We start from the raw sequence: 24,477 nt of genomic DNA, 5'->3' as shown, positions 1-24,477 counted from the left end.
TTGCAATATGAGTTCTCTTCGGTACCTTGACTTGTCAAAAAATAACTTGAGTGGCACGCTTCCTCAGTGTCTCGGAAACTTTAGTGATGATCTAATCCTTTTACTTCTTGGAAGCAACTCTTTTCATGGCATGATCCCTCAATCATACAACAACAGAAGCAGTTTAAGGATGATTGACGTTAGTCATAACCAATTGCATGGACAATTACCGAGGTCATTGGCGAATTGTGTGATGCTTGAGTACCTGGTTCTGTCAAACAATCAATTTACTGATGTTTTCCCCATTTGGTTGGGGACTCTTCCAGAGTTAAAACTTCTGGCAATGCGCCATAATCAGTTCAACGGTGTAATAGGACAGTCTAGAACAAATGTTGACTTCCCCAAGTTACGCATTCTTGATTTGTCTTTCAACAATTTCACAGGTAAGATTCCACCTTTGTTTCCAGATATTATTGTAAACAAGTCAACATATATGTCCATATATGTAGTCTATCAAGTCAATGATCATTATATTGTTCATCAGAGTATTCCTTACTCAATTACAATAGCAATTAAGGGTTTGGAGTTGTACTATTCAAAGATTCAAGAAGGCTTTGCAGCCATTGATATATCAAACAACAAATTTGAAGGTAAGATTCCAGAATTGATTGGGAACCTTAAGGAGCTTCGCTCACTTAATATTTCCAGCAACATTCTCACTGGTTCTATTCCATCATCCTTGGGGAACTTAAGGAATCTTGAATCGTTGGACCTTTCACAGAACAAGCTGTCAGGACAGATTCCCGAACAACTGACGAGGCTTACATTCCTTGGGAACTTTGATGTGTCTCACAACAATCTCACAGGTCCTATACCGCAAGGTACCCAACTTACTTCATTGAATAGCACTTCATATGAGGGAAACCCAGGATTGTGTGGAGATCCATTACCAAAATGCAGAAATCAAGAGGCCCCTCAACCGCAACCTTCAACTGGAGAAGACAGTGATTCAGGCTCAGCTCGAACGCTTGAATTTGATTTGATATTTTGTTTGGCTGGAATTGGAAGTGGGTTTGTAGTGGGAGTGGTTCTCACGGATGTCGCCATCACAAGAAGGCAGGAGTTGTTTCTTAAGATCGTTGGAATAATCAGGCTAATGATATGGAAAAGGTAGAGTTGGGGATGCAGAAATTCAGTGTGTTATAAAGTCAAGCATTTGGAGTAGTTTTCTTGTTTTTTTTACCTTCTCCTTCCATGTAACCGTGCTCTATCTTTGAAGTTGTCCTGTGGGTAGAGTGGGGGATGCAGAAGTATAGTTTGGTCATGCATTTGGAGTTGTTTTCTTGTTTTTCCTTCCTTCTCCTTCCACGAAACCTTGCTCTGTCTTTCTAGTTGTTCTTGTGGTTATGCTAATTAATGCAAATAAAGGTGTTAGGATGTTGCATGTTTTTCTTTATTTGGACTTTCTGCATTCATAATGTTTTTCTTTATGTAATAAAATGATTTTAATCATTAATTGAGCACAGAGTACATTGGATGAAATGCAAATTGAAGCTTTCCAAAGCCTGATGAATATTTCTACAATAGTTGCTGCTAATTGCAAAAGAGCAAAGTGTACATTGGGTGCAATTCAATCACCCGCACCCTAACCCAATGCACCTCTCTCCGCCGCATCCCTTCATTCCTCTCTCTCCTATTTATTTTCTCTTCATTTCAAAATGCCTAAAATACAGAAACAAAATTAACCCTTGATTTTCCAGATTTTTCTCGGTTACCAATTTAACATCCTGCACTTCACGAAACTCTTTTATAAAAAGAGAAACAATGAAATGTTCACGGTCATAATCATAAGCACCTTCTTTATTGTGAGCTCTTGACTTTTCTAGAACTTTGTAGAACAAATGAGCATTAGTTTTTCAACAGAAAATTAGTCTTGATATGTCATTGCTCAATAATTTCAGTCCAATCTATAAGTTCTAGAGCTCTCTCACTTTACCTAACAAAGATCAACAAATTTGATTAGCAGGAAAAAATATCATTCCAAGCTTTCAAAAGTAGTTCTGCTGTTCTTTCATCTTGTGGTTGCGAACTCCTTATACTCTTTGCAGCAGCAGCAGTTGTCTCTACGGCTCTATCAGTTCCAACAGCAGCCTCTTCAGTCTTGTTCATCTGCAGAGACTAAACCTCGCTGATAATTACTTCAATTACTCTCTAATTCCTACTAAAATTAGGAATTTGCCAAAGCTCACTTATCTCAACCTATCTGTCTCTGTCTTTTCTGGTCAAGTCCCAACTGAAGTTCCACAGTTATCCAAGTTGTCGTCGCTGGACAAGTACATAAGGAAAATGTATGGCAAGGGTTGTCTAAAAACAAAGCTTCATGAATTTCCAGTTTGCGCTTGTGGGAGTGAACGAGGATCGTAAAATATACCTGCACTGTAACCAACTTCAGCCCTGAATCATACTTAGAGATTGTATCCTCTTTGTCTAATGATTGCTCTGTTTTCATTTTGTGAGAAAATTTTGCCAATTCTGTCTTCTGAACTGACTTCCACTTTGGAACGGTACCCGATGTAAGTATTTCACACCATATGAAATATTAGTCAAACGAAATTGAAACTTAATTATCGAGCTCCAAACTGAAGCTTCCATTTACACAACACAAAGACATGTTCTGCAATTTCACAGCTCTGGTTTTAGATTACACTTGACTTGCCATACACTCTCTTTCCTTGTTGTGATATTGTAATTAGCTGGTGATCTAAAACTGTGTTTTGTGCTCAAGTATTTCATAAGTAAATACCGATTTTTTTGTACAAAATTATTATAACAGATACATACACATTAAAATACAAAGTACAAAGGGAAGATATAACCACCAAAAAAAATAATAAGCAAGCCACAACATCAAATGCATAATCTGACTTCTGGGTTTTCGGGGTTTCTGGATTGAAGGGGTTTGCTGGATTTCTGTATTTGTGTAATCTGCGTGCTTGTAATTTCTGTTTCTGTTATGTTTTTGAGCTTTTCTAATATCTTTCTTATCAGATTTCTTATTGTTCAAACAGAGCGTGCTGTGTGCATTGCTCATTTTACTGAATAATCAAACAGAAAATCGCTTCTATGAATTGCGAGATCCAAACTAGAGTGTTGAAACTTGAAACAAAAAATTTTGAATTTTGAATCTCTGCCCATATTCTTTTTTTTTTTTTTTTTTTACTATGAAGTAAACACTGGGAGTGGTGGAGATAAAGTAAACTGACGCAGGAGTATCTACGAGACCGACCTAGACTTTACTAAATCTAAGTGGGCTCATCAGACAATAAGGCTAAGTTTTAGTAGTGATCTTAAATTATTAAGTTATTTTGATATGAGTTTTCCTATTTTCATTAAGAAATTGGTTTTTTCCAGTTTTGATTAAATTTTTCTTATACCAATTAGGATTTAGTTTACTTCCTGTTTTGTTAAAATTTTCCTTTGTCAATTAGGTTATGCTACGGTTTGATGTCTATATAAGCCTGGTTAACAGTTGCAGTAAGGGTCATTTATAAACATTCGTTCCAAAACCCGTGCTCTCCTATATCATAAACACTGTCTGAATACTAAGGAACCTTATAAGAAAACAGTGGATAGATTTTTTATTATCTTGAATTGCAGTTTTTTAAGCTCTTGTTTCTGGCCCAGACATTGAAGGAGAGAACCGTACATGGACATGGGAGACCTCACAGTTACCTCCAAGGAGGAGCAAACGGCTGCCAAGCTACCCATCCCTGGCAAGCGAAACATCCTGATCACTAGCGCCTTGCCTTACGTCAACAATGTCCCCCACCTAGGAAATATTATCGGCTGTATTTATCTGCTCCTTTTTTTTTTTCCTTCTAATTTTTTGGGAACCAAACAGATTCTTGAAATTAATTCATGTATTCTTAGATCATTTTAATTCATGTATTCTTTTTGTTGTGTTGGCCAGGTGTGTTGAGTGCCGATGTCTTTGCACGCTATTGCCGTCTTCGAGGCTACAATACGGTATACGTATGTGGAACTGATGAGTATGGCACGGCAACGGAGACTAAAGCTATGGAAGAGAAGTGTAGCCCCCAACAGATTTGTGACAAGTAAATTTTTCATTAAAATTTATATAATTTGGTAAACTTAACTTCTATGTATTGTGTACGTTTTATTGAAATTTATTTCAAATGGTTATATTCTTGTAGATATCATGCAATTCATAAGGAGGTTTATAAGTGGTTTAATATAAGCTTTGACAAATTTGGGCGCACATCGGCACCACAACAAACGGAAGTATGTCAAGCGATTTTCAAAAAGTTGTTGGAGAATGAATGGCTTTCAGAGAACACAATGCAACAGGTAATGTGTCTTCTGTTGGTTTAGTCACTGATTTGCATGCTTATGTCCATGTATTGCAATTGAGTTATGTTTTAAAGTGTATTTCTATAATTTATTTTAACTTGAATTTGTACTGTAATTCAGCTTTATTGTGACACATGCAAACGGTTCTTAGCCGACAGACTTGTGGAGGGGACATGCCCGACCCAAGGTTGTGACTATGCTTCTGCACGAGGAGATCAATGTGAAAATTGTGGAAAGCTTTTGAATCCAACAGAATTAAAAGATCCTAAATGCAAGGTATAGATTTTTTTCATATCCTTTGTGAGAGTTTTTTTTTTTACTCGCATATAACATTAAATGGAGAGACGCAGTATTGTTGCAATCTTATATTTCTCATTTTTGTCAATTGCAAGCAGGTGTGTAAGACAACCCCACGAATTCGTGATACAAATCACTTGTTTCTGGAACTTCCTTTGCTCAAAGATAAACTGGAAGAGTATATCAATAAAACATCAGTGGATGGGTCTTGGAGCCAAAATGCCATTCAAGCGACAAATGCATGGCTCAAAGAGGGACTTAAACAGCGATGTATTACTAGAGATCTAAAGTGGGGGGTTCCAGTTCCACATGATAACTTCAAGGAGAAGGTTAATACTACACTTATGCTAATTCTAACAATTTTTGTTAACGATTTTCAAAATTTGTTACATTTGTTCTAACTCTGTTATTGGTAGGTTTTCTATGTGTGGTTTGATGCTCCGATTGGATATGTATCAATTACTAAATGCTACACTGATGAATGGGAGAAATGGTGGAAAAATCCTGAGAATGTGGAGTTGTATCAGTTTATGGGCAAGGATAACGTGCCATTCCATACAGTAAGCATCGTATTCTCAGCATTTCTTGCTTCAAAAAAGAATTTATTTCAACTGTGTACTTATTTATTTATCTTTCAGGTGATGTTTCCATCAACGCTTCTTGGAACTGGTGAAAATTGGACTTTAATGAAGACTATTAGTGTTACTGAGTACTTAAACTATGAAGCAGGTATGGATGCATGATTCTAGAAGACTTTATTTATAAAAGCTCAAAGTTTACACCTTTGTGCGGTATGTACTAGGCGATCTAAATTTTAATGGTTTTCACAGGAAAGTTTTCTAAGAGTAAAGGCATAGGGGTTTTTGGAAACGATGCAAAAGATACAAACATTCCTGTTGAAGTATGGAGATATTACTTGCTAACTAATAGGCCTGAGGTAACTTTAATGATTCCCGTCTTCCTTTTTGACTCTTTTTATATTTTTTGGGTGATGGTTTGTAATTCATATCCTTCTTTCTCTGTATCTTTGTTTACTCGTTTTAATATTTTGTTTTTTGATGAAATAGATATCAGACACATTATTTACGTGGGCCGACTTGCAAGCAAAACTGAACAGCGAATTGCTGAATAATTTGGGCAACTTCATAAATCGAGTTTTGAGTTTTGTTGCCAAACCTTCAGGTCGGTCGGCATTTCGTTTTAACATGCAAGGTATATGTGGCACTTTGCAGCATATAAACTAACAAAATCCATGTACAGGTCAAGGATATGGTTCCATTATTCCAGATGCTCCAAGGGCAGAGTCAGATCTTTTAACAGAGAAATTAGCTGAAAAAGTTGGAAAATATGTGGAGCAATATATAGAAGCAATGGAGAAGGTAATTGATATTTAGATGACAGTCTTGCTGCAAATGACTGGAAGCGTCTCCTCCCCACCTTCCTTTTTCACATGTGTCTTGCATTGGCATGACATTCCATCTACATTTTGTGTAGGTTAAACTAAAGCAAGGACTGAAAACAGCAATGAGCATTTCTAGTGAAGGGAATGCATATCTGCAAGTAAGCGCGTTTTTAATCCCTGTTTGAGAGACTTGTTTATGGATATGTTCTTTTGTTAAGTATATTGCTTGGAAATGTCTGTGAAACCGATTATTCAGCTGCTGCTAAGTTGCATCATCTATAATTACCATGCAGGAAAGCCAATTCTGGAAGCTTTACAAGGAGGACCAACCTCGTTGCGCTGCTGTTATCAGAACTTCAGTCGGACTAGTGCATCTTCTTGCTTGTTTGTTGGAACCTTTTATGCCATCATTTTCTCTCGAAGTAAAAAATTCTGTTCGCAGATGATTGTGTTACTCTGAAATATTTCTTTGATCATGTGATATTACTATAATCATCCATGCTGATATATATATATTTTTCTTTAACTGCATTCAAGGTATTTAAGCAGCTTAATTTACCTCCTGAGAAGCACATATCACTTTGTGATGATAAAGGAGATATTGATAGGGCTAGACAACCTTGGGAGATTGTACCTGTTGGTCACAAGATTGGGAAACCAGAGCCATTGTTCAAGGAATTGGTATGTCTTTGATGTGCTTTGTCTTTCAATGTTGCACTCTCTAGCCTGCCATGATATGATTGCTGCATCACTTGCCTATTTGTAGATTCTAATTTAATGAAAGTTTGTACTCGGACACAGAAAGATGAAGAAGTGGAGTCCTTAAGGAAGAAGTTTGCTGGAAGTCAAGCGGACAGGAAGGAGCGGGAAGAAGCTGAAGCAGTGAAGGTGGCTGCACACCTCAAGAAAATGAAAGTTTCAGGTTAGAATTTCCGCATGTTGGTCTGGTCCACAAGCTAAACTCATATTGCTAACATAAATATATATCTATCCTAATAATCCATTTTTTTTAATAGACAACAGTGGAAAGAAAAAGCAACAGGCCACAAAATCTGTAGCTGAAGCAGAAATTTCCATTTCTAGACTTGATATTCGTGTTGGCCTCATTACGAAAGCTCAGAAGCATCCTGATGCTGATTCACTTTACATACAAGAGATTGATGTTGGTGAAGGACAGACTAGAACAGTTGTGAGTGGACTTGTCAAGTATATACCTATTGAAGAAATGCAGGTTTGTGTTTGCATCTACAGAATTTTCAACAATAAAATTCGAATTAATTTCCGTAGCTTTTAGGAGCACCTACTTGTCCATTAGTTCATTTATATTAACTTTTCTGTGGCAGAACCGGAAGGTCTGTGTTCTTTGCAATCTGAAGCCAGCAACCATGAGGGGTATTAAATCACAAGCAATGGTTCTTGCTGCTTCGAACAGTGACCACGCCACGGTTGAATTGGTCAATCCGCCTAAAGCAGCTCAGGTTGGTGAGAGAGTTACATTTCCGGGGTTCGCAGGTGAGCCTGATGAGGTGTTGAACCCCAAGAAGAAAGTGTGGGAGAGCTTGCAAGTGGATCTGCATACTAACACTGACCTAGTAGCCTGCTACAGAGATATTCCCCTCACAACATCAGCTGGTGTTTGCACTGTATCCTCAATTTGTGGGGGGTCAGTTAGATAGAAGATAGTTAATTCTCTAGAGGTTGAAAAGAAACAGCCAATTTTGGATTTTTTGTTGTAAAATGACAGTAACCAATGAAATTTTTCTTACGGATGGGAAACCACTTTTGCTCCTTCTTGGTATTTGAAATAATTTTGCATATATTGTGGAAACCATTCTGTCTCGCCCGCCTGCCGGAACATGAATTCTCCAGATCGGGCCAGCAGGCCGGCGGACGGAGGCCTTCGAAGAAGTGCCTCCACCCACCGCAGCCACTACTTTGACTCCTTTTATACAATTATGAACTCCACGGAACTTCTATCACACTAAAAAAGGGGGAAAGAAACAACCTTTGAAGGCTGTTTGCTTTCAGCATCTCTAGGGAAATCAAATCGAAACCCAATCTGCATATATAGTCTGCTCCTTATAAGTATGCACACACAAAATGGGTGGGTTTAAAATGGCAAATGAGGCTGTAAACATAAAAGCCAACAACAGAAATACGAAATAATGCTCTTTGGGTGTTCTGGTCTTCAAAACTTTGTTATTTTGCACTTACCTGAAATTGAGACAGAGGCGCCGGGCACGAGAGGATGATCGGAGCGGTGACGGTGAGTGGCTTCTTCGAATTGGAGTGGCGACGGCGAGAGGCTGTGTGTATCGAGTCGAATTGGAGGCGGTGAGAGGAAACGTTGTTAACACTTACGGATAGCCCCACAAGTGTTGTTAACATTTATGGTTGAAATCAAGTGCGACATGTCCCATTGTAAATCTGTGGAACCTCCACTTACATAGCCCCATTTGTAATATGTAAATAAATTAATATTATTTTAAATTGGCTGGCCCAAATTGGTCCAGTTTTTGTTAACTTAATATCACAAAACGTCTCTAAGATTTACGAAACTATCAGGGCTTATTATCACAGAATGTCCCTAATGTTTGTCAAACTATCAGATTGCATCCTTAAAAGTTTTTTGTATTACTCATGATCCCTAACGTTAATATGGGTGCTCTTAAATAATCCATCTGTTAAAAAAAACAGTTAAATCCCCAATTTTATGAGGGATATAATCGTCAACTCTCATTGTATCATCAACCTCCACCTCTTCTGCATTTGTGTCTTGCTCATATACACTATCTAAGAACTCTGTATCATCTTCTTTACTCTCTTCATCTACTTCATGGCCTCCCTCAGCCCATTGCAGTGACCCCCACCAAACTGCCCCAGGAAATAAACAAATAATTACTGCCTGTGACTCATGCAACAAGTCTCTAATCTTCACGAGGAGTTTACATTTTTAACTATTATCATGACAGTAGATCAGAAGACAATTTTCTGCATCATTTTCTGTCCCCGAGTAAATCTTTTATTATCCCATTCAGGGTAACAAATTCTAAAATATCCTAAACAATGCAACAAGGAAATAATTAAGCATCATGCAGACCAACCTGTAAATACAACAGAATGTGTCTAAAGCAACAAGAAGCATGTCAGCTTAAGTTGTTTCTGGCAAACATGTTAAACAGATTTTATATGCATTATTATGAGCGAGCCTATCAATTTCCTTCTCAATGGTCCTTTGAATAAAAGCATGCATTAACACAAATCAATAGTTTATATTGCTTTCCAGCCATGGCCCATGAGAAAAAGCATTTATATCATCAGAATGCTCACCTGAACTAGAAACTCAGATCCTCTGGTTTCCTTATCACCAGAAAGCACAGGGAAGGATATTGCACTTTTGTTTTTGTTAAACTCAGAAACTCAGCATCTCCCTGTTGTATAAATCTTGTCTTTACCCAGCAATGATGAACCAACTTGAGCATTTTGTGCACTTGAACTGTCAGATATATGTGAACTCTCACTTCTCAGATTAATATTGGGAAAACCACCATATGAATCAGAATCTTTTGCAAGAGATGAATGCTTATTAGAAATTTCAATATGATGTACTGAGTCATGGTCTGTGCTTAATTTACACCTTTTTGCAGAGCAAGGTGTTATCAGTTCTTCGCCTCGTTTCTCATTTTTGCCAGGAAAACCAAATACTTTACTATCTTGACATTGCAGAGTTTCCCTCTCACAAATAAGTGGCTTTTCTCATTTCGGAATTGATCATTTGTGTTAGTATGAAATTTGTATTGTCATTTCCTAGACTCTAGCATAGGTTGGGAGTTAGTGTGTGAATATCGTTTACTAGACGTTTTGGCGCAACACATTCAATCCCAAGTTTCTAAAGCATGACTTGACCGATATGAAAAACTGATTTCAGGTAAATCATGACATAATCATGCATTCATTATAGGATTCCTAATTGGAGTTATTTTTCACTTAAAGTATTTTTATCTTGATCTTATTTTTAATAGGATTAGATTTTATCTCTTGAGATTACTTTCCTAGTTAGACTCTATTTTGTTAAGTTAAATTATTAAGTTTTCATCATCTTGACTTGGAAAGGATGTTTGAATGAATATCCTATTTGGCTTCGTTGTTTACATATTGATATACACTGTTTTGTTGGATATCAATTGATAATTGGAAAATCATCCTTTATAGTACAAAAGATGACGAAATAGAATAGGACTTTATTTCAATCAAATCTGATTTGGCACGTTTGTGATACCTTAGTTTTTTGAATCATCTCTTGGAAGATAACAACACAGTATGTATAAAGCCAAGGCGTCTCACTTCTTGGTGACAGCTTTTGAGATATTTGTTTTGAGCATATAGAATTCTAAGAAAAGCTGCTGTGCGTATATGAGATAAATCATCAAGTGTTCAATGTTTACTTGGTGATTTATCAAACACTTTAATCATTCATATTGCATTCATATGCATGTCGGTGACTCATACGGTTGAGGGCACCAAGACCGTGGTGGCGGTTTTCCTCCGGTGAGCTTGAAGCAATCGTTTTTCAACATCTTTAGGAGTGTGTGAGTACTTCTTGTAATCATCGTTCTATAGTTTTGTGTTGAACCATTTTCCAGAGGTGGGGTTTTACCACGTAAAATAATTCTCTTGTTCTTTTATTTTATGCTTGACAGGATTGATAAGCCATATCAATCCTCTACAAGTTTATTTTTATTTATTTGATTAGAATCTTAAATTGGCCTATTCACCCTCCTCTAGGCATTTTGAGTCATTGCAGGTATTTTCAATTTGAACACTTCAATGACATAGACTGATCCTTATAGGAAGTAAGAGATGAGCGATTGGCAGGAAGAACTTCCCCTAACAGGCTTGAAAGTTTGTCCCTGCCAACTTTAAGTAGGGAAGAAGATGACTTTACAGGGCAGTCTTGACTGACTTTACAGGGAAAGAGCTGGGAATGCTAGTGAAAATGAAGAGAGTGAAGAAGATGATACGGAGTTCTTAGATAGTGACTATGAGCAAGACACAAATGCAGAAGAGGTGGAGGTTGATGATACAATAGGAGTTGACGATTATATCCCTCGTAAAATTGGGGATTTAACAGTTTCTTTAACATAGAGACTACTTAAGAGCACCCATATTAATATTAGGGACCATGAGTGATACAAAAAAACTTTAAGGATGCAATCTGATAGTTTCGCAAATATCAGAATGTTTTGTGATAATAAGCCAAACTATCAGATTGCATCATTATTTTGTGTGCTCACAAATGGTCTCTGCCGCTAGGTTCCGTCAAAAACTCTGTTAATTTGCTGACGTGACATATATATATTTTAAAATAATTAAAATTTAAAATTCATAAAAGACTTTATATCACAAAACGTCCTAAGGTTCACGTAACTATCAGATTGCATCCTTCTTTTTTTTTTTGGTCATTCGTGGTCTTCAAAGTTAATATGTGTGCTCACAAAAGACTTTGCTAAAATTTTGGTTTTTTCATTTAAATTCATAAAATTAAAAAATTAAAAAAACCAAAATTTTATGCATTTTAAGGTTTAGGGTTTAGTGATATAAAAGCCTTCATAAAATTTAAAAATGAAAAAACCTTGGTGCATAAAATTTTGGTTTTTTCAATTAAGATTTTGGTTTTTCATTTCCAAATTTACAAATTTATAAATAAACTCAATTCTAGACATGTATTTATAAAAAAATCCAAACACTATTTAAACATAGAAACACACCCAAAATCAACCACAAAATCAACAATTGTATATTTTATGGGTGTGTTTATAAATGGGTTTTGAGTGTGTGTAATGATGGGTTTTGGGTGTGTTTATAAAGTATTTTGGGTGTTGGGTTTTTTTATAATTTCAGCCCCCATTTTGGGTATTTTAGTGAAACTCCCTTCTAAATTTAAAAAACTCCCTTAATTTGCTCATGTGACATATATGTGAAGTTAACATCTCCAATAATATAGTGCCACGTGTATTTAAAATATAATATATTTTTAAAATAATTTAAAATTCATAAAATGTTGGTTTTTTCATTTTTAAATTTTATGAATTTTATATTTTTTTTTTAAAAAACTCCATCCAAATATTTCATTAGAAAATTATCATACTTCCCTTGAATTTTTTTTGGCCCAACTTGCCATAAGTCCAAAAACGTAATCCCAATGTGGTTCTAGTCCACACAATATTGTTTGTTGATCCAAATTCTTTATGTAGGATTACCTTCCTTAATGGAACGAATCATATTTGTCTTTGGCTATTTATTTTTCCTATTATGTCCCTCCAGGTTATTGATTTGTAGGACATTAATTTATTATAAATTATTGAGTTATTTACACTAACACCTCCTAAGATTTTTTGTGTTTTCACAAAATCCTCTCAGGTCTCAAAAATTACACGAACATCCCTAAGGTTTAAGTTTTTTTTTCACAAAACCCCTATTCGTTGATTGTCTGTCCAAAATTTGATGATTTCATTGAAAAAACTTATGCAAATAACAAAATTAACCTCAATGAAGTATATGCAATTTAATCTCAAAAGTCAACTTTGTCATTTGGAGAATGTTTTTGTATAAAATCATCAATCTTTGGATGAAAAATCAATGAGAAGGAGTTTTGTGAAAATAATTTAAAACCTCAGGGGGTGTTCATGTAATTTTTAAAACTTCAAGAAGTTTTGTGAAAAATACGAAAACCTCAAGGGATGTGAGTGTAAATAACTCTTTTTTATTTGAATTTAATCGCAGGTCTATTTATTGAATTCTGAACATTTATAATCAACTTCAGTTTGTTGTTTTGAGCAAGCGATGTCAGCTGTATTGTTTCACTCTTGCAAACCGGTAAAATATCTCTTTGATGCACCTGTACTCCGCATATTACCTATTGACCTAATACCTAGCCAATAGATAAAATTGAAAATGATGTATCATGTGCCTCCATTGCAGGTAAGGGACATATTCAACTCAATACTTAAATAATTAAGCTCTTAAGTCTTATTATTGTGTAAAAAGACAAAAAAGGTCATCCAACTTAATACTTAACCTTAGTACATCTATACACACACCCCATCACTCTTCATGTAAAGTTTTAGAAAACACTAACATATGAGCACCTGTAATCACTGGAGGAACCTCTCGAATTTTAGGAGGCATTGAAGTAATTAAGCCTAGAAACAATATATATGATGCGTAGGCCATAATTGAGTTGATTAAGCATGAAATTTTTACATTAAACATTTGACTTGAAAGATATTGTAGCATCCCAGAATCGAAGGATGCGTTTTTATACTTGCCTTCTGAACAAATGGCATATGTAATAACCAAGCTTAAGCTCACACCCATGCAAGTGTTCAACACACCAAGCGCATCCAGATGATATTCCTACAACACCTCAGCATACCATTTCTTCGTGGTTATCTAGTCAAGACAGCTAGCAAGGAACCTCTTGTATATTTTCGATATTGTTCAAGAATACATACAATTGTATAGCTATATATATATACTCGCATTACACAGTGGACAATTAGGGTTTTAGTCTGCAGCTTTATTGTATACCAAATACATCAATGAAATATACAACTCTTTCATCTCAACCCTCTGAATCTTTCTGAAACTTTCCTTTCTTGTGTATTGAAGCTCTTTAATTTTTCTTTAAAATTATGGGTACAATAATTGCTATACCAGACCAAATAGTTCTCACAAAGTTTCTGCAACTAGGGAAAAGCCATGTCTCTTCACTATAACACCGTTTCTGCAAATTCATTTGTTTATTTTGGTGTTAGCCATCAAATTTCAATAAACAATCATAACATGTTATGAAGGAGGGTGGGGCGCCATTCAACGTTCCTAACTACATCGAGACATTGTCTTCAAGGGCGAAATCTACTGTTAAGGACAGTAACGACACACATCAACCTAAATCTATTATTCTACTCAAGCATGAATGGAGATCGAAATAAAAACAAATAATTATGACATAGAGACCTTTGACTACACACCATAAGTATTTTTTATTATTTTGTTTATTTTATGTTATTTTATTTACAATGCAATGTAAATTATAAATCATTAACAATTATTTTATGTGATGTTTTGCAAGAAAACTAGCATTCATCAACCAAATTTTTCCAACAATCTTAAGGGTAGATCGGATGCTACCTAACTCACACTGCAAAGCATAATGATCTGCTTACATTCTTAGCAAACAATTCCTTTGAGCATTATGAGAGGAACAAAGGGTGATACACATTTTTTTTTTTTTAAACAAAGGGTGATACACTTTATAAAACTAGAGGAGAATAGAATTCTATCTATTGGATAGAACAGTACTCCTTCTGTTGATGCTTGGTACATGCCAAGCTCATCCACCTAATTAAATATGACACGCGGGCCTGGTACACCACAAGTTTGCCACACCTCGTAAAGTGTGCCTATTTCCCCTCAAAAGCCAGGTGTAAACCGCCTAGATCACCACCTGATCAGATGGGATTGCCACCGTGTACAGTAGGCTACTCTGCCCACGCCCGCCCCCTAGTAGAAATGTGAAGGTCGTCATGAGCAGAGGATGTGGACAAACCCGACCGCCCGTTTGACGTGACATAGACGGCTAGGCTCCAAGCCGAGGTGAACGGCTTGTAAATTATCTCATTTAATTCTCCCTATAAATAAAACATATGTTTTTGTAAAGAGGGACATTTTTTCTCCCTTCCCTACTAAGAAGAATACAAAGAAAAGCCTTATCCCTTTTTCTGGTTCTTATCTCATTTCTCATCAAGCTTCTCCTATCCTGGAATCACGTTAAAATAATTGTATTTTCATACGTTAGCCACTGGAATATCTGTGAACTAAACACCTTCCAAACTTGGTGTAAACGTATGGACCCTTAAATCCTTTTGGGGAAGCTGGTGACTCAAATGTGATTCATAAAGCATCCAAGTTTTATATTGGTATGAGTACCTCAATGGAAATATTTCTAATAGACATGAATTTGAGGCCAAGTGGATGTAACAACATCTTGGCTATTAATGGAAGAAAACCAACTTTGAAATGTCTGCATTGTGAGAATGTCTTGTCAGATATCCCTTTATTGGAAGAGGTCAGCTTTGTATGTGTCTATGCATTGTGATATTTAGGCTGCACAGTTCTGTTCTCTGGCGGTGGATAATTCTGCCTTTCTCTATCATGGGGTGGTTGTTTGGTTTCTCAGTTTTATCTTAAATGTTGTTTTAATTTATTTTTAATAACCGAAATAGTGTTTTGATATTGGAGAAGTAAAAAATGATGATATTTAAATCAGTTTTATTTCTTGAACCACAACTTCCTTGGGTCATAGGATGCAAGAGAAGGGGATTGTCAAGCTGCAATAGCCCGAGCTCATAGTAGAACTTATAATGGGAAAAACAACATGCTTGAGACTAAGGTGATATCCTTATATTTTTTTAAATTTTTTATGTTAGAGATGAACTTGATTGATCATCTGACAAAATCACTATGTCAAAAGCTAGTGAGTGATACATCGACGGGGATGGAGACTTATGCATGTATAATGTATTAGTGGTCAACAGCTGATGTGTAGGTTCATATGGCTAAGAACAAGTTACTTGTTGATCGGGCCTGCACTATCAAATTTATACGACTAAGAATTCTTCCCTATGGTGTAGATAGTGAGGTTGGACTTATAGGTGGGGTACTTGATTATAAGAGTGAAAATGCAGCCGCTTCCTATGAGAGCTTAGGTAGCACTCGTGAATATCCAAATGGGTGAATTGTCCATTTGCACCAACCCGCTTGAACAAACTTGAATCCTATAATTTAACGTGAGTCCTCTCGGACTCACAATATAAGAAATCTTGGTTCATAAAAAAATTATTTTCACCAAATTTGTGTGGCTAATGACTATCATATCCTAAGGCTAGTTCAAAAGTGATTGATTTGGCTTCCTCTTTGGTACAGGTACAGCTCTTTCTAGGCGGTTTGGCTTCTCTCTTTTATTTTTTTATTTTTTCTTTATATACACATATACACATGGCTTAAAAAAATTTTGAGCCCCCCTTCAGCTTTGCCTCGAGCTGTAGCCCTAGTTGCCTTGGGCCAAGGCCGGCTCTGCCGACATAACACTTTTATCGGGAAAAAAAAAATTATATTCCAATATAACCTACTCTCCATTGATATTCATAGATCAGATGATCAGACTAGTTGAAGGCATCTTTTTCTAGCGTGGAACTGCTCATTTTCTAACTACTGATCTAACCCATTAATAAGTTTATGACTTTGGCTTGGAAAAGTTAACGTGTGGAAGGGTGCTTTTGTTTATGACTTTGGCTTGGAAAAGTTAGCGTGTGGAAGGGTGCTTTTGTTTGTTTTGTGGTGTTGGTGTGTGGTTTTGGTGGTTGGGCGCTTTTGTTTGTTTGGGGTGGGGGTAATAAGTTTATGACTTTGGCTTGGAAAAGTTAACCTGTGGAAGGGTGCTTTTGCATTTTTCTTTGGCTTTTGTTTGTTTAGGGGGCAATAAGTTTATGACTTTGGGTTGGAAAAGTTAACGTGTGGAACTGGGTGAAATTTTTTAACTTCGTTTGTTTTGTGTTTTGTGTTTTGTGGTTGGGGGAATCATTGGGCGCTTTTGTTTGTGGGTGCGGTTTCCTTAACGTGTAGGAGGAGGGAGGACTTATTCCCCACTGCTCATGTCTTCTCTCTCTCTCTCTCTCTCTCTCTCTCTCTCTAACGGCCCACACATCTCTCTCTCATTTTTGCTCTATCTTATTTTCCATCTCTCACACTTCATCTCTGTTTCTGTCTCTCATGTTTACTAAACTAAAACAGTTTTTTGCTATAATTTTTAGTTTTATTTTTGTAAATATGGATTCTGTGAATATAATCACATTTATGCTCTTAGCTTTCTACTATTGTAAATACACTTTTTCTCCAGAGTTATCCAAGGACCAGAATCTATTGAACTTTGCAATAAAAAAATATAAAATGCCCATTCTTGAGACATGGGAATGTCAAAGAGTACAAAGCCAAACAGATAAGAGAAAAACAACAGTACTCGCCTTCTTCACCTTCTCATGAGCAAAGAGTCGTATTCTTGTGTTTTTTTTTTCTCTGTCAAACGATAGGGTAACTTGAGAACTGAGAAGTTTGCCTTTTTTTTTTTCCTCTTTCTTTTTCCTTAAGTCCTTTTAAGTCATTTTACAATAGGGTTAATTTGTCTTTAAAAGTTTAAAGATAAGGTGGGTGAGAAAATAAGACAGGTGGGTGGAAATAGCGCCACTCTTTATATATGATATTTTTATAATTTGGGTTTCTATATTGGGTATAATAGTAAATCTGCCCTAACCCAAATATTTTTTTTGAGACAGAGAGAGGGTTTAGGTTAATTACATTTGGGCATCTCCCTCAACCCAAATATTTTTTTTTGAGATAGAGAGAGGGTTTAGGTTAATTACATTTGGGCATCTCCCTCAACCCAAATATTGACCGATAGGGAGATTCACTAATATTAATTGGTCAATTTTTTTGGAAAAATTCTGTAATAAGTATTGTCTTTATCGGTCCGTACATATATCTCTTGACTTAAACAGAGAAGCAGGTAGCATCCAGAGTTATTAGTAAAGGCCAAAGCTCAGATGGCATGGCCCAGCGGAGACATATATGATTAAGTGCGGTACTTATCTCTTAACAAATGTAGTAACTCACTTGAAGTCTGCATATGTTCTGGCAATGCAAGTATATACAAATTTCCATCTAGTTCGAAATTTATTCCAAGTCCCTTCCGTTCTCTCATGACTTGACTTTAGTCACCTCATGCCAGTCCATGAATAGATACTTGACAGTGTATTATCCCATCACTTCTGTATTGATCAAAATGTTATATAATATTAAATTGTTACTTGACACGTGTACTCTACTGCTAATACGGAACCACACTTTGATCTTATATATATATTTAACTTATTTTCAGTCCTATACAGATTACCTTATTTTCATTTTCAACATTTAAGTAAATGTCTTTGTCATTTTACTTTTATTTATTTTTATATTACTCCATTTACTTAAGTTTACAATGTAAATAAGGAAGTACTCATTTGTATTCAAATAAAAATACTAGAAAATCAAATTCTACTAAATCAAAATATGAAAAATCGGTTTTAGTGCAAAATACGATTTAGGCTAAAAATAATGGTTCATTAAGTCAATATATACTTCATACTAAAATCCCATAAAATCAATTTTTCTTATTTGATGTGTAAGGAATAAAAGCAAAAATTATTTTAAGAAAATGATTATTTCGAAAACTCATTTTTCATACTTAGTCAATATTTTTACATAAAATAACTTTTCATCTATAATATGAATGCATGAAAGAACCTAAGATCAATCTAGGTAAAAAAATCTTAGATGTTCAATCCACTATGGTATTAAACCTTATTTGGTTTATGTTAAAACTTATTGAAAATTAGTCTATGGAGCTATGAACTAGCTTGGTTTATATGATTTAATGTTTACTTTTATTTCTAGAAAGACTATAGAAATTGTAAGTACCAAAAAAAAATAATCACTAAATTTTAAAGCTAATAACTTTAGCTAGCCCACCCGTTGAAAAATTTCTGGTTCCGCCCTTGACTGCTAAACCATTTGATCATGTCTATAAATAGATAGCTCTCTAGCTTTAACTTTCATAGACGATTCTTTAGCAAAGAGTGCAAACAAAAAATATCAAAACATCATGGGGATTCACCTATCGATTCGCATGCTCTCGAAACTACTAGTTTTGTTGTTGTTTCATCCTGTGGTTGCAAACTTTGTAGACTCTTTGCAGCAGCCGTCTTGCCACGATGAGGAGCGCTCTGCCTTGCTACAGTTCAAGGGGAGCTTTATGATTGATACATCTGCTTCAAGAAATGACGGTGCTTATCCAAAGGTTGCATCATGGAAACCAGTTGGAGGAGGAAATAGCAGCTGCTGCTCATGGGAAGGCGTGGAGTGTGACGAGAAGACGGGTCATGTCATTGGCCTTGATCTTCGCAGCAGTTATCTCTACGGCTCTTTTGACTCTAATAATAGTCCTGTTCAGCCTGGTGCATCTTCAAAGGTTAAGCCTCTCTGACAATAACTTCAATTACTCTCAAATTCCATCTAGCATAAGAAATTTTCCAAGCCTCACTCATCTTGACCTCTCTGCCTCTGTCTTTTCTGGTCAAGTCCCATCTGAAGTCTCACACTTGTCCAAGTTAACATACCTTGATCTGTGTTGCAATATTGACGGACCTGATGATGATCCTCAGCGATTGCTGAAACTTCAACCATCGGACATGAGAAGTCTAGTTCAAAATTTAACTAGTCTAGAAACTCTCTCTCAGTTTCATTAACATATCTTCGATTATACCTGTTTCCTTGACAAATTTATCATTTTTGACATCACTTACCGTCAAGAAATGTGATATGTTTGGCGAATTCCCAGTGAGAATTTTCAATTTACATAACTTAAAAGTTCTTAGTGTGAGATACAACCAAGATCTCACCGGATATTTTCCTGAATTTAATCAAAGTAGTCCCCTCATGGTACTAAAAGTTGCGTTTACTAGGTTTTTCGGAACAATTCCTTCTTCGATTCAAAAGCTTAATTCATTGCAAGAGTTGGATGTGGCTCAATGCAATTTTTCAAACTCGTTGGTTCCATCTGCACTTGGCAATCTTAGACAGCTCACTTACCTAGACATTTCAGCAAGCAGATTTGGAGGTCCAGTTCCTGATTCTTTGGCAAACCTTACCCAATTGACTGTGTTTAGAGTTAGTACGAGTTCTTTAATTGGTCCGATTCCATCTTGGCTAGGTAATTTTACCAAACTAGTTTACCTAGATTTTGCTTTTAATAGGTTGATTGGTTCAATTCCTGCCTCATTTTCCAATCTCACCAATCTCGAGATCCTTTATCTACAGTCAAATAACCTGAGTGGTGTAGTGGAGTTTCAAATGTTTCATAAGCAACAAAATCTCTACCAGCTCCAATTGAATTGGAACAATTTGGAATTTGTTACTGGATCCAATAGCATGAATTCAACTCTTCAACAGTTCACCGTTTTGACTTTGAGTTCATGCAAATTAAAAGAGTTCCCATATTTCCTACCAAATCAGACAAACTTGGAGCGGTTGGATCTGTCAGACAACAAAATCGGTGGCGAAGTACCAAACTGGATGTGGAATTTATGCAAGGAAACCCTGATATTCTTGGACATTTCAGTAAACTTCTTTTCAGGAGAACTTCCAGCTGTCATACCCTGGGTTAAACTACAATGCTTGAGGCTTTCGTTCAACAGTTTTCACGGACGATTACCGATCCCTTCACCATCCCTTCTAGAATATGGAGCGACCAACAACAAATTTACTGGAGAAATTTCACCATTGCTTTGCAATATGAGTTCTCTTCTGTACCTTGACTTGTCGAAAAATAATTTGAGTGGCACGCTTCCTCAGTGTCTTGGAAACTTTAGTGATGATCTGATCCTTTTACTTCTTGGAAGCAACTCTTTTCATGGCATGATGCCTCAATCATACAACAATAGAAGCAGTTTGAGGATGATTGATGTTAGTCATAACCGATTACAAGGACAATTACCAAGGTCATTGGCGAATTGTGTGATGCTCGAGTATCTTGTTTTGTCAAACAATGAATTCAATGATGTTTTTCCCATTTGGTTGGGGACTCTCCCAGAGTTAAAACTTCTGGCAATGCACCATAATGAGTTTTATGGTGTAATAGGACAGTCTAGAACAAATATTGACTTCCCCAGGTTACGTATTCTTGATTTGTCTTACAACAATTTCAGAGGTGGGATTCCACCTTTGTTTCCAGATATGGTAAACAAGTCAACAAAAATGTACGCAGAAGTAACCTATGACGTCAATGGTTTTTCTATTGGATGGAGTGTTGCTTATTCAATCACATTAGCAATTAACGGTTTGGATTTGTACTATTCACAAATTCAAGAAGGCTTTGCAGCGATTGATATCTCAAGCAACAAATTTGAAGGTATGATTCCAGAATTCGTTGGGAACCTTAAGGAGCTTCACTCACTCAATATTTCCAGCAACATTCTCAATGGTTCAATTCCATCATCCTTGGGGAACTTAAGGAATCTTGAATCGTTGGACCTTTCACACAACAAGCTCTCAGGACAGATCCCCCAACAACTGACGTGGCTTACATTCCTTGAGAACTTTGATGTGTCTCACAACAATCTCACAGGTCCTATACCGCAAGGTACCCAACTTACTACATTCAATAGCACTTCATATGAGGGAAACCTGGGATTGTGTGGAGATCCATTACCAAAATGCGGAAATCAAGAGGCCCCTCAACCACCACCTTCAACTGAAGAAGACAGTGATTCAGGCTCAGCTCGAACGCTTGAATTTGATTTGAAATTTTGTTTGGCTGGAATTGGAAGTGGGTTTGTAGTGGGAGTGGTTATCGCGGATGTCGCCATCACAAGATGGCAGGAGTTGTTTCTTAAGATAGTTGGAATGGTGAGGCTAATGATATGGAAAAGGTAGAGTTGGGGATGCAGAAATTCAGTGTGTTATAAAGTCATGCATTTGGAGTACTTTTCTTGTTTTTTCTTCCTTCTCCTTCCATGTAACCGTGCTCTATCTTTGGAGTTGTTCTGTGGGTAGAGTGGGGGATGCAGAAGTATAGTTTGGTCATGCATTTGGAGTTGTTTTCTTGTTTTTCCTTCCTTCTCCTTCCACGAAACCTTGTTGTCTTTCTAGTTGTACTTGTGGTTATGCTAATTAATGCAAATAAAGGTGTTCGAATGCATTCATAAAGTTTGCAGTTTTCTGTATGTATATACAATGATTTTAATCATTAATTGAGCACAGAGTACATTTGATGAAATGAAATTGAAGCTTTCCAAGGTCTCAGATATACCTACAATCAGATCTATGGATTTGGAAGAAATTTCTATGAAGATGGTGCACTATACCGTCAATGTAGACAAATTCAGGTCAAATCCAGCAGTTGCTCAATAACGAAGGCAACAAATTAACAAAGTGGCATCGTTCGGACCTTGCAATAAAAATCCCCAGTGGAGGAAATACGATCAAGGACAAAGATACAGCACTATAATAGAGAAAAAACTATCCCCTATTTATGCCATTTTCTAGTAAAAATTGAATCCATATCGGACCCACCATGCCTTCCGTCTGTTTGTTTAATAAAAAAAACATTTAATTCTAAATAATCAAAATATGATATATGTATTTTGATTATTTTAGTTTAATTGAGCCACTATGATCATATACAAAGAGAAAGAGCCTCATTTTAACTTTTGGTCGGGACCATTCAAAAGTCAAAGTCGACGCTCTTCAGGACCTCATAATTCAAAATTCATAAAAACTTCTTTCTAACTCCGAAAAAGTCAATGAAAAAATGCTACTTACTCTTTTGAAGATGCACTTTCATTCCTTGACATCAAATTCACAATTTGAATTGAAGAAACCTTTCATTTCCAAGATCCATATAAAACTTAAAACTGAAAATAGTTACTAAATAAGTTTCATGTTTTTCAGTTCAAAAAAATAAAAACTAAAGATTGAAAACTAAAAAGTGAAAACAGAAATGGTTATCAACCCGGCAATGTTCAGGGAGCTCTCAGGTCATTGTGCTCTCCTTCGAATGTTGGGCTCTAGTCTAGTGTGTCCTCCTCCACCATGCCAAAGAGTTTCAACAGGAATGGAACACATGTACTGTTTTATAAGACCAAACCAAAAAAATATAAAAAAATGAGATTTTCTATTTAAACCCCACACTTCTCTTAGTTCACCCCATGTTCTAAGTTCATCCCAACTTTTAATTTAAATTTTCACAATTTCTAAGAAAACCCCACAATCTTCCCAAACTACCCTTAAATACACCCCAAACTGAAAAAATAAGAACTAAAAGAGATTTTCTATTTAAACTCCACAATTTTCTTTGTTCCAGCAAAAAAAAAAACACAAACAAATGAAACCCTAAATCTGAAATTTGATACTTTCTAGAGGAAGAGAACAACTTTACCTCTCTCCAAGGACTGTAACTGGAATTCTAACACTTGGGTATTGTTAAGAGAGAGAGAGAGAGAGAGAGAGAGAGAGAGAGAGAGAGAGTGTTTGTAAACATGAAGTTGGAAGGAGGTTTCTAAAACTTAATATAAAGAGTGGTGAGGAATGTGGGGTGTGTGTGCATTGAAAGTTGCGTTTTTTGTTTTTTAACAATTCCTTATTCAATAAAACTTACAACTTAATGATTTAAGTATTGGGGTGAATAAAGAGAAGTGCGGGGTTTAAGAAAATCTCAAAAAAATTAGTGTTTTAGATCTTTTACTTTAGCTTCTATTTTGATTGTGCGATGCTTCCATTCCCTCTCTCCAGGCTCTCCTAGATGGCTACATTTTGTCTCCTCTTCAAGCTACGTACATGCATTCTCATCTTGTGTAGTTTGCTTTGGGTTTTTGAGAGTTTTTTTTAATTTGATTACTTGGCTCTTTTTCTTTTCAGTTTTTTTTTCTTGATGTTGTTTGGTCCTTAGGAGTTAACAGATCGTATAGAATTGGACTTTTCAAAATTATGAGAAAAAAACAATTAGCATAATGATTTTGTTTTTATGATGACTTTTTCTATTGAGAGGGGCAATAAAATACTAAATTCACACACACCACACTTATGCTAGAACTCGAACCTAGAACCTTGCTTGGAGGAGCAATAACTCCAAACTACTATAGTGGGTGCTTTGCACAATTAGCATAATTATAGACATTGGTATAGGATATGGTTGAGTTTACCACTTTCTTGTATAAAGCAATAGGCTTTTAGACCATCTTCAACCATGTTGGGGCTAAACTCAAATTTCCACCCTCCAAAATACAACTATTCATGTATTTTCATGACTCAAATTTTTTTTTCCTCCAACCTTGCAGACTCATAATTTGAGTACGCAACTTTATTAAATTGTTTAAGAATGATTAACCCCTAATTTTTTTTTCTTGTTAATTTTTCTTGACATTATTTTTGTTTCAATACTTGTGATTTAATTTTCTAAACATTTTAACCTAAAAAAATTAAAATTCCAAGACATAATAGAATTTCACTTAAAAATAAAAACAAGTACAACACCATACGTATTCCGGAATAATTCGAACCCTTCATTGAAGCCATTGCCATAATTTTTTTCCATTTTTACTTTTACTTTTACTTCATTGGATTCCTTTATCCTCATCGAATAATGTTCTGAACTTTTGCCTCCCTCCACTTGTGTTCTTCAATTATTTTCTGAACTCTTTCCCATCCCCTATTGTTTTATTTCAATCATGTTCTGAACCATTGCTCAAGTTTGTCCATCTCACTTTATTGGATTC

The 24,477-nt window shown here is 35.9% G+C and overlaps 3 protein-coding genes, 1 long non-coding RNA gene and 1 pseudogene across 5 annotated transcripts; 4 read left to right on the top strand and 1 right to left on the bottom strand.

Annotated features, from left to right (window-relative positions):
• The first annotated feature begins 154 nt into the window (after positions 1 to 154).
• On the top strand, positions 155 to 1,435 carry LOC148917194 (receptor like protein 27-like). Its single transcript, XM_089052931.1, has one exon. The coding sequence runs from the start codon at positions 170 to 172 to the stop codon at positions 1,151 to 1,153; it is 984 nt and encodes a 327-aa protein (XP_088909057.1). The 5' UTR covers positions 155 to 169; the 3' UTR covers positions 1,154 to 1,435.
• A 2,201-nt stretch (positions 1,436 to 3,636) lies between these two features.
• On the top strand, positions 3,637 to 7,838 carry LOC103331646 (putative methionine--tRNA ligase). 2 transcript variants are annotated; one of them, XM_008234290.3, is made up of 16 exons: positions 3,637 to 3,827; positions 3,950 to 4,094; positions 4,194 to 4,347; positions 4,471 to 4,626; positions 4,746 to 4,976; positions 5,064 to 5,207; positions 5,286 to 5,376; positions 5,478 to 5,584; positions 5,715 to 5,829; positions 5,908 to 6,026; positions 6,142 to 6,207; positions 6,343 to 6,471; positions 6,587 to 6,730; positions 6,851 to 6,971; positions 7,066 to 7,280; positions 7,393 to 7,838. In XM_008234290.3, exons 1-16 carry the CDS (start codon positions 3,686 to 3,688, stop codon positions 7,723 to 7,725), a joined length of 2,412 nt encoding a protein of 803 aa, XP_008232512.3. In that variant the 5' UTR covers positions 3,637 to 3,685; the 3' UTR covers positions 7,726 to 7,838. The 2 variants fall into 2 exon arrangements, with proteins under 2 accessions (XP_008232512.3, XP_088909556.1); XM_089053430.1 differs by having other exon boundaries at positions 5,064 to 5,376.
• LOC107881256 (uncharacterized) lies at positions 5,903 to 8,470 on the bottom strand. The gene is made up of 3 exons (XR_016127394.1): positions 7,816 to 8,470; positions 7,354 to 7,690; positions 5,903 to 6,941 (listed from the first exon to the last, which is right to left on the bottom strand). It is a non-coding gene; the product is annotated as an uncharacterized LOC107881256 (long non-coding RNA).
• Positions 8,471 to 18,809: 10,339 nt separating this feature from the next.
• Positions 18,810 to 19,597, top strand: LOC148917193 (receptor-like protein 6; annotated as a pseudogene).
• On the top strand, positions 19,526 to 21,902 carry LOC103331644 (receptor-like protein 42). Its single transcript, XM_089052811.1, has one exon. The coding sequence runs from the start codon at positions 19,526 to 19,528 to the stop codon at positions 21,635 to 21,637; it is 2,112 nt and encodes a 703-aa protein (XP_088908937.1). The 3' UTR covers positions 21,638 to 21,902.
• The last annotated feature ends 2,575 nt before the right edge of the window (positions 21,903 to 24,477 follow it).

The sequence above is a fragment of the Prunus mume genome, linkage group LG5, assembly GCF_029339155.1.
Source record: "Prunus mume cultivar Tortuosa linkage group LG5, ASM2933915v1, whole genome shotgun sequence".
Lineage (NCBI taxonomy): Eukaryota > Viridiplantae > Streptophyta > Magnoliopsida > Rosales > Rosaceae > Prunus > Prunus mume.
This window is presented reverse-complemented; position numbering and strand designations above follow the sequence as displayed.

Excerpts from the sequence above, each read along its gene's own strand:
- LOC103331646 (XM_089053430.1), top strand. The coding sequence starts at position 3,686 with ATGGACATGGGAGACCTCACAGTTACCTCCAAGGAGGAGCAAACGGCT. Across the intron at positions 4,627-4,745 it reads TAAAAGATCCTAAATGCAAG|GTGTGTAAGACAACCCCACG; the intron begins GTATAGATTTTT and ends AATTGCAAGCAG. Across the intron at positions 6,208-6,342 it reads AAGGGAATGCATATCTGCAA|GAAAGCCAATTCTGGAAGCT; the intron begins GTAAGCGCGTTT and ends ATTACCATGCAG.
- LOC103331644 (XM_089052811.1), top strand. The coding sequence starts at position 19,526 with ATGTTTGGCGAATTCCCAGTGAGAATTTTCAATTTACATAACTTAAAA.
- LOC148917194 (XM_089052931.1), top strand. The coding sequence starts at position 170 with ATGATTGACGTTAGTCATAACCAATTGCATGGACAATTACCGAGGTCA.